We start from the raw sequence: 15,616 nt of genomic DNA, 5'->3' as shown, positions 1-15,616 counted from the left end.
TGTCTGTAGTTTGTTATGTATCTCATTCAGTTGGAAATTACATGGTAAGTGAGTACAAAGAGACACAAAAAAGGCACAATACTTCACAACTCCACTGAGCTAGCACAGAGGCTGGACTGGACTGGATCATTGTATATATCTGTCACCAAACAACTTCCAGGACTGCCAACTTATGAAAGAGCCTATTAACTTATAATAGTATACACCATGTTAAAATGTGTTGAGTTAGTGGTGTTTCATTGACATTTACTAAATCAGAAAGGTGTAAGAAATCAGATGTTTTGAAGATATCATTGAAACCTTGCCAACCAGCCATTGTAAAGCTTCATTCATTAGTGATCAATTTCTAGCAGGGGGATTGTAGGTCTTAAAATTTGTGAGAATGCATAAATCTAAGAATGGAAATACATGTCAATAGAACAACCTGTAGTTGGTCAACATTTTCCTTTTTTATTTATGTATTGTAATTTTTCTTCACAAATAACTCTATGGTTGTTTTATATTCAGGTTTAATTGTACAAGTTCCATGTTTCTGTGAAAATAGAAAATTCTTAAATATATACATGGCAGGTAAGCAACTTACAGAATGTACAAAAGATGCAGGCTTGGATGAAAATAAATGGTTCACTTTGTTCAAACGTAAGGAACCATCACACGACAGTAAAAGCACATATAGCCTGTTGAGGTATTGCTGAGTGGCATTGGATAAACTACATATGTATTACATAATTTAATAATTCAATTGAGCTAATATCTACTTAATATGAATTGATTTGGCTATAGCCATAACAGAAATTGTAAATCAAACCTTTCAGCCTAGACACCTCTTCCCACTCACTATGCAGATTATATTTTGATGTATTTCTAAATAACTCAATTAAAACAATTGCCCTGATACAGACCTAGTTCAGGATGCCCCTGGGGTGACAGAAACACAATTCTGTTCTGTTAGCAGAATCCCACAATATTGTAAGTTAACAGATACATGTGATAATCAACATGATGATTCACTAGGTCTTCCTTAATAAGCGATTAATTGTAAGGTTAATTTTTAGAGATATATTTTATGATCTGTTTTGTATAGAAAATTGTAACAGAATAAGCGTTTATAATTGATTCATAATCTAGTTTTTACATAAATATAATTAAATGTGTACATGGCAGGTAAGCAACTTACAGAATGTACAAAAGATGCAGGCTTGGATGAAAATAAATGGTTCACTTTGTTCAAACGTAAGGAACCATCACACGACAGTAAAAGCACATATAGCCTGTTGAGGTATTGCTGAGTGGCATTGGATAAACTACATATGTATTACATAATTTAATAATTCAATTGAGCTAATATCTACTTAATATGAATTGATTTGGCTATAGCCATAACAGAAATTGTAAATCAAACCTTTCAGCCTAGACACCTCTTCCCACTCACTATGCAGATTATATTTTGATGTATTTCTAAATAACTCAATTAAAACAATTGCCCTGATACAGACCTAGTTCAGGATGCCCCTGGGGTGACAGAAACACAATTCTGTTCTGTTAGCAGAATCCCACAATATTGTAAGTTAACAGATACATGTGATAATCAACATGATGATTCACTAGGTCTTCCTTTGAAGGTCCAATACACATTCTCGTCTGGAAAAATTGCTAGTTTAGATATCAACATATGTAAGGCTATGAGTCATATGAAATGAATTGTGTTTAAATTCATATAGTTATAAGACTCAGATTATATAACTAATGTATATGAATCTAGAAGATTGTCTTAGGCCCAATATACCATATTGGATGAATGTCCTGAATTTAAAATGTCTAACTTATTTCAAACTAAATAACATTATTTTGTTTTTCAGACATCTGATATATAAATTAGGTTCCAGATATGACTAGTAGATACTGATATATGAATGCCTATATAATGTGTGCCCTGAATCATATCATATAGCTTATACACTAAATATTAAAAAGATATCCACAGATATGTAATATTTATATTAATATGTAATAATAATCAAATGTAAATATAGCTATATGAAATTACATCAGACTGCTACTCACAAGGTATGTATGTAATATTAAGATGATAACTGGAAAAGGTGGAAACATTATATCAGGATATGAACTAAAATATTAATCAAATTCATGCTTAAAATATTAAAATCCTTTTAAGTGTCAAATTAGAAATATGCCTTTGAAATACATCTCTTGAGACATTGTCAGTAGGAAGTATGTATTATATGTATATTATATAAATTTAATATTTTGCACAGGTCTATATCTAAATGTAATGGAAGTGTATACAGTATATATTTTTAGGTATATTATAAGTGGAATATACTCGCGTTTGATATTGATACACACATCTTCAGTAGTATTAGATAGTCCCATATATGTGGACCAGATGAATTTATTAATATCAGGAAACAATGAGTATATTAAATATATGTTTTAAAATATATAAGAATATTTTTACAGTGGTGTTTGCAAACAAAGCTGCATTCTGTTGACTGCTGCCACCAATGGTTCAGAAATGGTATTGCAGCCAGGAGGGGTTGGCTGTTAAAAGACATACATTTCCCCGGGCCAATGAGATGTTCAGCTCTGATTAGTGCGTATTCAAATTTTCACCAATGATTAGAAAAAGAGGTGGGCTTTAATCACTTGATAAAAGTCTCATGCACAGGGAAAAAAAGTAATGCATGCTGACCCTGGTGATATTGACTTACTGACTTAAAATGCTGCCTTTGAAAATACACAACGTTTTTGTAAGACAAAAATTGAGCTTAACATTATTTCCATACATGTGCATTCTATCTTTATATGATGGTGAAAATAATTTATTGTGAAAGCTGAAACTCTCATACATTGATTTGCTGGTAATGTATTATGGTGATGTTTATAATTTAATATTTTAAAGCAAAGAAATTCTTTATAGCATAGTTAAACTACAGCTGTGAGTTAAAAAGGTATCTTATTCTTATATTTAATATTAATTAGACCAAGGGTAGTAAATATACTGGTGTTAAATATTAATATTTAGAAATAATTTTTGTATTTTAATGTCATAAGTTAGTTGCAGCTATTGCGATATATCTTAGAATTTGTTTTATTGTGGCTAAATAAGAGGTTGTTTCAGACCAGATTAATTGGCATATACATTGGCTGTTGCATTAATAATATACAATTTCTGGTGTTTTAATTGAAGTTATATAGAACCATTTGTGGGCTAAATAGTTTACTTATACTTTTCTGAATGTTCTCCTAGATTTATTGAGATTTAGCAAGATTGGTGTGAAGTATCTTGTTATATTGTTAACTAAGCACTGTTTAGTTAGCAGTCCATATGTCAGCATTGTTGCTGTGTCGTTGGCTAATTATAAATCGTTCTGGTATTCTTATTTGTGGTATTTTAATAAGCGATTAATTGTAAGGTTAATTTTTAGAGATATATTTTATGATCTGTTTTGTATAGAAAATTGTAACAGAATAAGCGTTTATAATTGATTCATAATCTAGTTTTTACATAAATATAATTAAATGTGTCTATACAAATAACTGATCAGAACAAAGGATTAAATATACATTTTTAATAATAATTTTGTTGTCAAATTTATAGATATCGCAGCAGTGATATTTTGGAATACACTACAGAGATTTAATATCTTACTGAAGTGTATCTACAAAGCTCTGCTATATTAATTGTAGATATCGCTGACAGTAGTTTTATACTGTTATTAATTATTAATATTCATAATTACAATACGTAAAAAGCCAATATGTAAGAAGACAAGGTAATCAACTTCCAGTCCAGGTTGGTGCAGCATTATATGGTTTCCTCATTGAAGATACATACTATGATGAGGCCAATCAAGATATTCATCCAGATGTAAGAACCTCTGTTTGAGTTGTTTCTTTCTACAACAAAAGTAAGAAATACTGGTTAATTATTTATTTTCTTCTAGGATTTCAGATTGTGTCTTGTTCAACAACTATATGACTGCAAATTGAGTAAATTGAGGCATGCAATTCATTTCACAGAGTGCAACCACCAGAACAACTCGTAGTATTCCTATCTATTGGGTTGATTCCAATGCATGGATAGCATAGTCTTTCAAAATCACAACCCAACTGACCATGAATCTTGCACTATATTTCAACAACAAATGGACACATCAAATTCAACAGTCAAGGGGAATTAATGATCAAGCACATTTTCTACATGTTTGTGAGAATTCCAAGATGATTTGGGATAATTATATGATGCATATGTCATGATACAATCATGTAGAGTAGTTGATACCTGGATTGGCTACCCAGCAGAGGTGGTATTGTGGTCTCAGCCTGGAAAGGGTTAAGGTGAATTGCTTTTTCTTTGTGTGAAATCTGTTTTCAGTAAAGCTGTAAGCTGAGACCACCCCCGCTCCTTCCCCTCCTTTCTTAGCCTGCCACAGGTTTGAGGTGAAGTGTTCTTTGTGTAACTGTGTGTAGGAATGCAAAACACTGCTCCCCTTGGAGACTGATATGGTGAGCCACCGCTAGCTGTGCATTGGCTAAACCTCATTGTAAATTATAACAAGGGTGGTGTCTTTGACAAGACAAAGAAAGTTTAGTTTAAGTGTATGTAACAGAAAGACTTTTGGTTAGAACTCCCTGGGACTGAGACAGCTAACATCATGGATGGAAGTTCTCCCATATACAGACCACTGGAACTTTGGTTATAAGTGTATGGTATTGTGTTTATGTATATTCTGTCCAAAGTTATTTTTAAAAGAACTGTAATTTCGTGGTCTTATATAATTTCATTGTCTCTGTTTTCCTACTTTGTACAATGACAATAAAACTAATCTAATCTAATCTAATCTAAACTTTGTACCTGTATGTTATTTTGAATGTCTTTGTCATTTCGCACTGTTTAACCTGTATTGATATTTTTGTTATTAAACACATAGAAAATCTCATTCTGTCTTTGGGTTCTAATATTCGAATTCACACTCCTGTTGGGAAAAGGTTAAAGGTATGTTACCTAATTGTTAAATTGAGTGAGTTTTTGGGGGTTCCAAAATGCCCCTTTAATTTAGAAGTTTTGGTGGTGGCAGAAATTGTTAATTAGAGCAGCATGGACAGGATTTGGGGGTAATGTTGTGTCCCTTTTAATGTCCTTTTGTAGAGTTACAAGGTAAAGGGAACCAGAGCTGTGTGCTATTAACCCCTTCATGTCCACACCCCTCTATTGTGACATTGAAAAAGTTTGATTTGTTACAGTATATATTGTATATATGGTCTATATTAATTAAAACTATATTCATCAGTGATGTATAGAACCTCAGCAGTGGGCGGGATATTTATATATTTATTTAATTGACATATACATGATATTGGTTTCAGCAAACCAGATCTGCAGAAAACGCAATAAAATTTAAATCATGAAACATCTAGAAATTACGTTCAGCAATCCTGTTTTTAAAACTGTTTTAATTTCATACTTGCATTCTTATGATTCTTAGTTAAAGGGACACTCAAGTCAAAATTAAACTTTCATGATTCAGATAGAGCATGCAGTTTTTTTTTTTTTAAAGAATTTATTTATTATCCAACAAAGTACACAAAAATAAATTAAGCACTTTTGCTTTACCATTGCACCTCGCAGGGTATATCATATACTAAAACAATATCTCACTGAGAAAAAGATCATAGTAAACCTTGAGATAAGTAGAAATAACAGTATACTTGGAGCTTTTTATACTAAATCAGAAACCAACCAAGGAAAAAAAGAAAAAAGGGGGAGGAACTGCCTTCCTCCCCCCTCCCGTCGACCTACCAAATTCCTAATAAGATTATCTCTGAGTTTTGAAATGGGAAGATTAGATAATTTATTTCTGTAGAGGGAAGTGTTTTTAGAAATACTGCCCAATTGTTGAAAAATTTTCTGATGTAAGACTCATTGTCTATGTTCATATCTCTTTGTTCCAATATGCATTGCTTCTTCAGACAGTTCCTAACTTCAGAGATGCTTGGAACTGATCGCATTTTCCATTTTTTTCAGATTAAATATCTAGTAGCTAAGATAGAAAAAATTACTACTTTTTCACTGGTCTGATAACCAAGTTCATTCCTTAGACATAATATGATCTGATACAGTGATAAAGCTACAGACGAAATCTTTAATACATTCTTTAGTAGTGATGTCCCGAATAGTTTGCCGGCGAATAGTTCCTGGCGAACATAGCTTGTTCGCGTTCGCCGCGGATGGCGAACATATGCAATGTTTGGTCCGCCCCCTATTCGTCATCATTGAGTAAACTTTGACCCTGTACCTCACAGTCAGCAGACACATTCCAGCCAATCAGCAGCAGACCCTCCCTCCCAGACCCTCCCAACTCCTGGACAGCATCCATTTTAGATTAATTCGGAAGCTGCATTCTTAGTGAGAGGAGGGACAGTGTAGCTGCTGCTGATTTAATAGGGAAATCGATAGCTAGGCTAGTGTATTCAGTGTCCACTACAGTCCTGAAGGACTCATCTGATCTCTGCTGTAAGGACAGCACCCCAAAAAGCCCTTTTTAGGGCTAGAACATCAGTCTGCTTTTTTTTTTTTTTTTTCCCTGTGTAATCTAATTGCAGTTGCCTGCCTGCCAGCGTGTGTGTCAGGCTAACAGCGTATACTGTGCCCACTTGCCCAGTGCCACCACTCATATCTGGTGTAACAGTAGTGTACATTTAAAAAAAACAACACTTTTTTGACTGTGAAATAATAGCAGTCAGTTTCCTTCACACGTGTGCGTTTCAGTGCCTGCCAGGGCACAGTGTCACACCAGTGCAACTCATATCTGGTGTAACAGTAGTGTACATTTAAAAAAAAAACAACACTTTTTTGACTGTGAAATAATAACAGTCAGTTTCCTTCACACGTGTGCGTTTCAGTGCCTGCCAGGGCACAGTGTCACACCAGTGCAACTCATATCTGGTGTAACAGTAGTGTACATTAACCCCTTAATGACCACAACACTTTTCCATTTTCTGTCCGTTTGGGACCAAGGCTATTTTTACATTTTTGCGGTGTTTGTGTTTAGCTGTAATTTTCCTCTTACTCATTTACTGTACCCACACATATTATATACCATTTTTCTCGCCATTAAAGGACCAGTCAACACAGTAGATTTGCATAATCAACAAATGCAAGATAACAAGACAATGCAATAGCACTTAGTCTGAACTTCAAATGAGTAGTAGATTTTTTTTCTGACAATTTTAAAAGTTATGTCTTTTTCCACTCCCCCTGGACCATGTGACAGCCATAAGCCAATCACAAATGCATACACTTACCATGTGACAGCCATCAGCCATTCACAAATGCATACACACTTATTCTTGCACATGCTCAGTAGGAGCTGGTAACTCAAAAAAGTTTAAATATAAAAAGACTGTGCACATTTAGTTAATGGAAGTAAATTGAAAAGTTGTTTAAAATAGCTGCTTTATCTGAATAATGAAAGTTTAATTTTGATTGAGTGTCCCTTTAAATGGACTTTCTAAAGATACCATTATTTTCATCATATCTTATAATTTACTATAAAAATATTTATAAAATATGAGGAAAAATGGAAAAAAACACACTTTTTTTTAACTTTGACCCCCAAAATCTGTTACACATCTACAACCACCAAAAAAAAACATGCTAAATAGTTTCTAAATTTTGTTCTGAGTTCAGAAATACCTAATGTTTACATGTTCTATGCTTTTTTTGCAAGTTATAGGGCCATAAATACAAGCAGCACTTTGCTATTTCCAAACCACTTTTTTTCAAAATTAGCGCTAGTTACATTGGAACACTAATATCTTTCAGGAATCCCGGAATATCCATTGACATGTATATATATTTTTTTTAGAAGACATCGCAAAGTATTGATCTAGGCCAATTTTGGTATATTTCATGCCACCATTTCACCGCCAAATGCGATCAAATACAAAAAATTGTTCACTTTTTCACAAATTTTTTCACAAACTTTCGGTTTCTCACTGAAATTATTTACAAACAGCTTGTGCAATTATGGCATAAATGGTTGTAAATTCTTCTCTGGGATCCCCTTTGTTCAGAAATAGCAGACATATATGGCTTTGGCATTGCTTTTTGGTAATTAGAAGGCCGCTAAATGCCACTGTGCACCACACGTGTATTATGCCCAGCAGTGAAGGGGTTAATTAGGGAGCATGTAGGGAGCTTTTCGGGGTAATTTTAGCTTTAGTGTAGGGTAGTAGACAACCCCAATTATTGATCTAGGCCCATTTTGGTATATTTCATGCCACCATTTCACCGCCAAATGCGATCAAATTAAAAAAAACGTTAAATGTTTCACAATTTTAGGTTTCTCACTGAAATAATTTACAAACAGCTTGTGCAATTATGGCACAAATGGTTGTAAATGCTTCTCTGGGATCCCCTTTGTTCAGAAATAGCAGACATATATGAATTTGGTGTTGCTTTCTGGTAATTAGAAGGCCGCTAAATGCTGCTGCGCATCACACATGTATTATGTTTAGCAGTGAAGGGGTTAATTAGGTAGTTTGTAGGGAGCTTGCAGGGTTAATTTTAGCTTTAGTGTAGAGATCAGCCTCCCACCTGACACATCAGACCCCCTGATCCCTCCCAAACAGCTCCCTTCCCTCCCCCACCCCACAATTGTCCCCGCCATCTTAAGTACTGGCAGAAAGTCTGCCAGTACTAAAATAAAAGTTTTTTTTAAAAAATAATAAGATTTTTTAGCATATTTACATATGCTGAGGTATAGCATCCCCCCTTAGCCCCCAACCTCCCTGATCCCCCCAAAACAGCTCTCTAACCCTCCCCATCTGCCTTATTGGGGGCCATCTTGGGTACTGGCAGCTGTCTGCCATTACCCAGTTTGCAAAAAAAAAGGGCTTTTTTTGTTAGTTTTTTTTTCTTCTGTAGTGTAGCTTCCCCCCCCCACAGACAAACCCCCACCACCTTACTGATCGTTTTTTTTTTTTTTACTTACTATCCCTTTTTTCAACATTTTTTATTACAGATTTTTCTGTAGTGTAGCGGTTCCCACCCGCTCCCTCCCCATGCACGTGCCCGCCCTCCCGTGCACGTGCGTGCGTCCGTGCGTGCCCCCGGCTATCCCCGCCCCCCCTCCACATGACCAGGGCCATCGATGGCCGCCACCCGCCTCCCTAGTCTGCTCCCACCCACCAACGAGGAAAGCCACCGATCTCCGGTGCAGAGAGAGCCACAGAGTGGCTCTCTCTGCATCGGATGGCTACCAAAGGTTATTGCAGGATGCCTCCATATCGAGGCATCACTGCAATAACCGGAAAGCAGCTGGAAGCGAGCAGTATCGCTTCCAGCTGCTTTCCACACCGAGGACGTGCAGGGTACGTCCTCAGGCGTTAACTGTCTTTTTTTTGAGGACGTACCCTGCATGTCCTCGGTCGTTAGAGCTCAGCAGTGTGGCATTTTTTGTGTGTGTCTGCCTCTGACAGCAGCGATGCCATTTGCAACCTGTGCCAGAGTCGTGGGAAGTCCAACACCCACCTAGGTACAACTGCTTTGTGAAGGCACATGATCGCACATCACAAACGGCAGCTGGCTTGTCTGAACTCTTAGCCCGCCAGCTTTTACCATACAAGCTGGTGGAGTCTGAGGCGTTCCAATAATTTGTAGCTATTGGGACACCGCAGTGGAAGGTACCCGGCCAAAATTTCTTTGCACAAAAGGCAATCCCCAACCTGTACTCGATTGTGCAAAAGGAAGTAATGGCATGTCTGGCACACAGTGTTGGGGCAAGGGTCCATCTGACCACTGATACCTGGTCTGCAAAGCATGGTCAGGGCAGGTATATCACCTACACTGCGCATTGGGTAAACCTGCTGATGGCTGCCAAGCATGGAATGCGTGGCTCTGCAGAGGAGTTGGTGACACCGCCACGACTTGCAGGCAGGCCTGCTGCCACCTCCTCTACTCCTCCTACTCCATCCTCTTCCATAACCTCCTCGGCTGAGTCCTCTTCTGCTACTGCATCTTGCTCCACATCAACGGGGAGTTTGGTCTGTCACTGTGAAGCGGGCGTAACCCTTACACTACCTGATCGATACAACATCATACCTGATGTTTTAAAGCACTTTAGGAATGCTAGGTGATTTATGCCCTTTATGGATTAAAACCAGATTCTGCATCAACTATGTAATTTTCCATGGGAGTTTTGCCATGGATCACCCTCCGGCATGCCACAGTCCAGGTGTTAGTTACCTTGAAACAACATTTCCATCACTATTGTGGCCAGAAAGAGTCCCTGTGGGTTTTAAAATTTGCCTGCCTATTGAAGTCTATGGCGGTTTGCCCGGTTCGCCACATTTGTGGAAGTTCGCGTTCGCTGTTCGCGAACCCAAATTTTTATGTTCGCAACATCACTATTCTTTAGCCAGAATTCTAGTTTATATCAGAAGTTTCTTATTTTTGGACATTGCCATAGCATGTGCACCAGGTCAGCTGCAGGATATGAACATTTGGTACATTTATTAAAACCTGGATTGCCACACCTGGCACCTCTCTCAGGTAGAGCATGCTGTTTTAAACAACTTTCCTAAGTAATTCCATTAGCAAAATGTACCCAGTCTTTTTTATTTACACTTTTTGAGTCACTAGCTCCTACTGAGCATGTGCAAGAATTCACAGAATATACGTATATGCATTTGTGATTGGCTAATAGGTGTCACATGATGCAGTGGGAGTGGAAATAGACATAACTTTAAAATTAGTCAGAAAAAAATCTACTACTCATATGAAGTTAAGACTTCAGTGCTATTGCATTGTCTTGCTATCATGCATTTGTTGATTATGCAAATCTACTGTATTTACTGGTCCTTTAAAGTAATTTTGTCTAAGTAAACAGGATTTCTGTAATCAATAGCATATTCAGCTTTTAAGAGTGTTCCATTCCGTTTTGTTTATTGTTCACCAAGATCTTTTGCATAGGTTTTTACTGAAAACAGAAGTCTCAAAGTCATGTCTTGAAAAATTGTGATTAGTATTTAGAACCACTTGTGGCCAAGTTCTTTTAGCAATAGAAATTCTGCAAAGTCAAATCTCATTCTGTACAGTGAGGTCTGGAATTTGTGGTGCTATTTTAAAACTCATAACAGTGATTTTAAGATTTACAGAAGCAGAACTGTTAAAATCCCATTTAGAGGTTGTTGAGGCCACTTTCTTCTTATAGAAATTAATTTTCTACAGTGTTATTCTTGATTTTACATGAAAATCTCGCCACAACACAAAAAAGAGGCTTTCTCATTCAATTATTAAAAAAATAAAGAAAAGTCAATAGTATTGGCATCATGCACATGTAATGGCATTTAGATTGTTTAAAAAATATCTTTACCTTTGAACCTGCTAACTTGTTTACAAGTTTGTTTTCTGCCTTGTGCAAAATCTTGCACTTCAGTTATTACCAGGAGAAAGACTTTCCTTTTGAATCTGCATCTCTGTTTACTTGTTTGTTCCTTTCCACTCCTGGCGTATGTGGACATAACATACCTGAATAGTATATATTTAAAATACTCTGCAAGTATTTGCTCAATCAAAGTATTTTGTTATTTAAATAAATCTATCTTTTCAATCTATATGATTTCTACCAATCTTCATTTAAAAACAACTGTTTCAGACAATGAGGCTCTCGCAAAATATCCTGAGACAGAAAGGAGCCCGGAGGAGAGGACTGACAGAGGGGTATGTGACCACTATTCTTGGCAAATGGAGCAGGCTGGTGGGTAGGCGGAGCTTTAGGGATCTTGGTATTTAAGGCTGCAGCGAAAGTTATCCTTCCTCTTGTGTCCCTGCAATCGCAAGGCAAAGTCAGAGGTGGAACTTGTGATTGCAGTGACCGGCAGAGGATGGACAACTTGCTGGAGGAGGTTCAGATGATGGTTTAAGAGAGGGGCACAGCTTGGCTAAGGGACTACTTAGCGGCAGCTAATCTCCCCGGAGCCGTGGTGGAGTTGGATGCTGGCGGTACCGGGATCGGCAGGCCACAGAGGCAGTCGAGACCTCCAGATCGGCTATCCCCGGATGGGAGAAGAGTCGGGAGCGGCGGTGATGGCGATGGGCTGGAACATCCAGGTGGAAGGCCCATGTGCCGGGCGGAGGTTGGCCGCACAGCAGGGAAGGTCTGGGAGCAGACGGTGGCACGTGGGGAGGCAGCCAGTGTTACAAGGAGGACGTCTGGCCGGAGCAGAGTAGCGGCAGGTAAGAGAAGAGTTGATGGAGGGCTGGGCCTTGATCTTGTCATGCAGGATAATGGGTGGAATGGCGCTGAACTAGCACAGACAACACTGGCACTTCAGGAGGGGGACACAGCAGGGGATTATTCACCCCGGGCATACATGGGGAGTCAGGACCGGTTAAAGGAGGCTGGTGCTGTGAGAGGCAGGGGGCAAGTGGTAAGAAGGGGCAAGAGGAAGAGGGTACCACAAGGGGTGAGCGCAGGGTTGGGGGGACAGTCTATAAAGGAGGGCATATGCAAGTAGGTAGGATGGGAGACACGCAAGCAAGAAGGATGGGACAACAAAGTGGGGAGAGCTTGCAAAAGGGGGGGCAGGGCAGAGGGGTCAGGGGAAAAAGAATAGGACAGTGCATAGGGCCCTTGCGAGGGGGAGAGGGAGGGGTAGGGATGCTAGGAGAGGGGATATGGTAGGAGTCAAAGGCTCAGGTGGGCGGTGGGGCGGAATTTTCTGCTGAGACTACTATGAGGGACCTGGAGGGGGGTTAGCTGTGGATAGACTATTCCTACAGTGACTTGGAGGAGGAGGATCCTGGGGAAGGGCCATCATCCAGACCAGCGGTATCACGGCAGGTAGGGGACCAGGCTGAGTTGGCCAATTGCTTTGTTCGTTGGTGCGAGGGCAGGAAGGGAGGAGTGAGGATGAAGGTGCTAGGTTAAGGGCTGAGGCTAGGGAGGGTAGCGTTAGGAGGGGGGGTGGGTCAGGATAGGGCTCTCACTGTCTCCTCTCCACAGATACGGCCACAAGGACTTATATGGACTTATATGGTGAGCCACCGCTAGCTGTGCATTGGCTAAACCTCATCGTAAATTATAACAAGGGTGGTGTCTTTGACAAGACAAAGAAAGTTTAGTTTAAGTGTATGTAACAGAAAGACTTTTGGTTAGAACTCCCTGGGACTGAGACAGCTAACATCATGGATGGAAGTTCTCCCATATACAGACCACTGGAACTTTGGTTATAAGTGTATGGTATTGTGTTTATGTATATTCTGTCCAAAGATATTTTTAAAAGAACTGTAACTTTGTACCTGTATGTTATTTTGAATGTCTTTGTCATTTCGCACTGTTTAACCTGTATTAATATTTTTGTTATTAAACACATAGAAAATCTCATTCTGTCTTTGGGTTCTAATATTCAAATTCACACTCCTGTTGGGAAAAGGTTAAAGGCATGTTATCTAATTGTTAAATTGAGTGAGTTTTTGGGGGTTCCAAAATGCCCCTTTAATTTAGAAGTTTTGGTGGTGGCAGAAATTGTTAATTAGAGCAGCGTGGAAAGGATTTGGGGGTAATGTGGTGTCCCTTTTAAGGTCCTTTTGTAGAGTTACAAGTTTAAGGGAACCAGAGCTGTGTGCTATTAACCCCTTCATGTCCACACCCCTCTATTGTGACGTTGAAAAAGTTTGATTTGTTACAGTATATATTGTATATATGGTCTATATTAATTAAAACTATATTCATCTGTGATGTATAGTACCTCAGCAGTGGGCGGGATATTTATATATTTATTTAATTGACATATACATGATATTGGTTTCAGCAAACAAGATCTGCAGAAAACGCAATTAAATTTAAATCATGAAACATCTAGAAATTACGTTCAGCAATCCTGTTTTTAAAACTGTTTTAATTTCATACTTGCATTCTTATGATTCTTAGTTAAAGGGACACTCAAGTCAAAATTAAACTTTCATGATTCAGATAGAGCATGCAGTTTTTTTTTTTTTAAAGAATTTATTTATTATCCAACAAAGTACACAAAAATAAATTAAGCACATTTGCCTTACCATTGCACCTCACAGGGTATATCATATACTAAAACAATATCTCACTGAGAAAAAGATCATAGACCTATAATCAAAGTCATGGGTTAATAACAACCATCATAGTAAACCTTGAGATAAGAAGAAATAATAGTATACTTGTTGGAGCTTTTTATACTAAATCAGCAACCAACTAAGGAAAAAAAAAAAGAAAAAAGAAAAAAAGGGGAGGAACTGCCTTCCTCCCCCCTCCCGTCGATAAAAACTAACTAACTAAAGTTTTGAAATGGGAAGATTAGATAATTTATTTCTGTAGAGGGAAGTGTTTTTATAAATACTGCCAAATTGTTGAAACATTTTCTGATGTAAGACTCATTGTCTATGTTCGTATCTCTTTGTTCCAATATGCACTGCTTCTTCAGACAGTTCCTAACTTCAGAGATGCTTGGAACTGATCGCATTTTCCATTTTTTTCAGATTAAATATCTAGTAGCTAAGATAGAAAAAATTACTACTTTTTCACTGGTCTGATAACCAAGTTCATTCCTTAGACATAATATGATCTGATACAGTGATAAAGCTACAGACGAAATCTTTAATACATTCTTTAGTAGTGATGTCGCGAATAGTTTGCCGGCGAATAGTTACCGGCGAACATAGCTTGTTCGCGTTTGCTGTGGACGGCGAACATATGCGATGTTCGGTCCGCCCCCTATTCATCATCATTGAGTAAACTTTGACCCTGTACCTCACAGTCAGCAGACACATTCCAGCCAATCAGCAGCAGACCCTCCCTCCCAGACCCTCCCAACTCCTGGACAGCATCCATTTTAGATTCATTCGGAAGCTGCATTCCTGGGGCTCGATCCGATATTTGCGCTGGTTTGGTATCACATATACGGTGTAACCTAGAAGTTACGCGCGTATATTTCTGCCGTCGCCCGTAGTTTTTTGGGCCATAGGCAGGTATACCAAACCAGCGCAGTTTGGTATCCAATATACAGCGTAAGGACTTATGTGGCGAAAATGGAGAAATCTTACTCCATTTTCACCTCGCCACAAAAAGCAGCCGTAAGAAGCCTTACGCTGACTATTGGAGCCCCGTAACTCCCTAAACTAGCTGCTAAATAAACCTAACGCATGTGCAATGTCTATCTACCTGTCAACTGCGATCTACTAAATAAAACCTAACACCTAACGCATGCGCAATGTCTATCTACCTGTCAACCGCGATCCCCCGCCGCAATCCCTAATAAAGTATTTAACCCCTAAACCGCCGCCATCTACATAAACTAACCCCCTACTGTGAGTCCCTAAAACCGCCACCATCTAACTGATCTATCCCCTAATGTGAACCCCTAAAACCGCCACCATCTACCTGATCTATCCCCTAATGTGAACCCCTTACACCGCCGCGGTCTACCTTATCTATCCCCTAATCTGACCCCTTACACCGCCGCCACCTATATAAAAATTATTAACCCCATAATCTAATCCCCCTATACCGCCGCCAGCTATATTAATATTATTAACCCCTAATCTAATCCCCCT

At 38.5% G+C, this 15,616-nt stretch overlaps 1 protein-coding gene across 1 annotated transcript in view; it reads right to left on the bottom strand.

The window, feature by feature from the left end:
- Positions 1-429: 429 nt before the first annotated feature.
- LY9 (lymphocyte antigen 9) overlaps positions 430-15,616 on the bottom strand; it is a 172,253-nt gene continuing 157,066 nt past the window's right edge. Inside the window, exon 3 of the mRNA XM_053705164.1 lies at positions 430-3,921. Coding sequence (XP_053561139.1) covers positions 3,830-3,921 — 92 coding nt within the window. The 3' untranslated portion in view covers positions 430-3,829. The remainder of the gene's footprint in view (positions 3,922-15,616) is intronic.

This window comes from Bombina bombina, chromosome 1 (genome assembly GCF_027579735.1).
Source record: "Bombina bombina isolate aBomBom1 chromosome 1, aBomBom1.pri, whole genome shotgun sequence".
NCBI classification, from domain to species: domain Eukaryota; kingdom Metazoa; phylum Chordata; class Amphibia; order Anura; family Bombinatoridae; genus Bombina; species Bombina bombina.
This window is presented reverse-complemented; position numbering and strand designations above follow the sequence as displayed.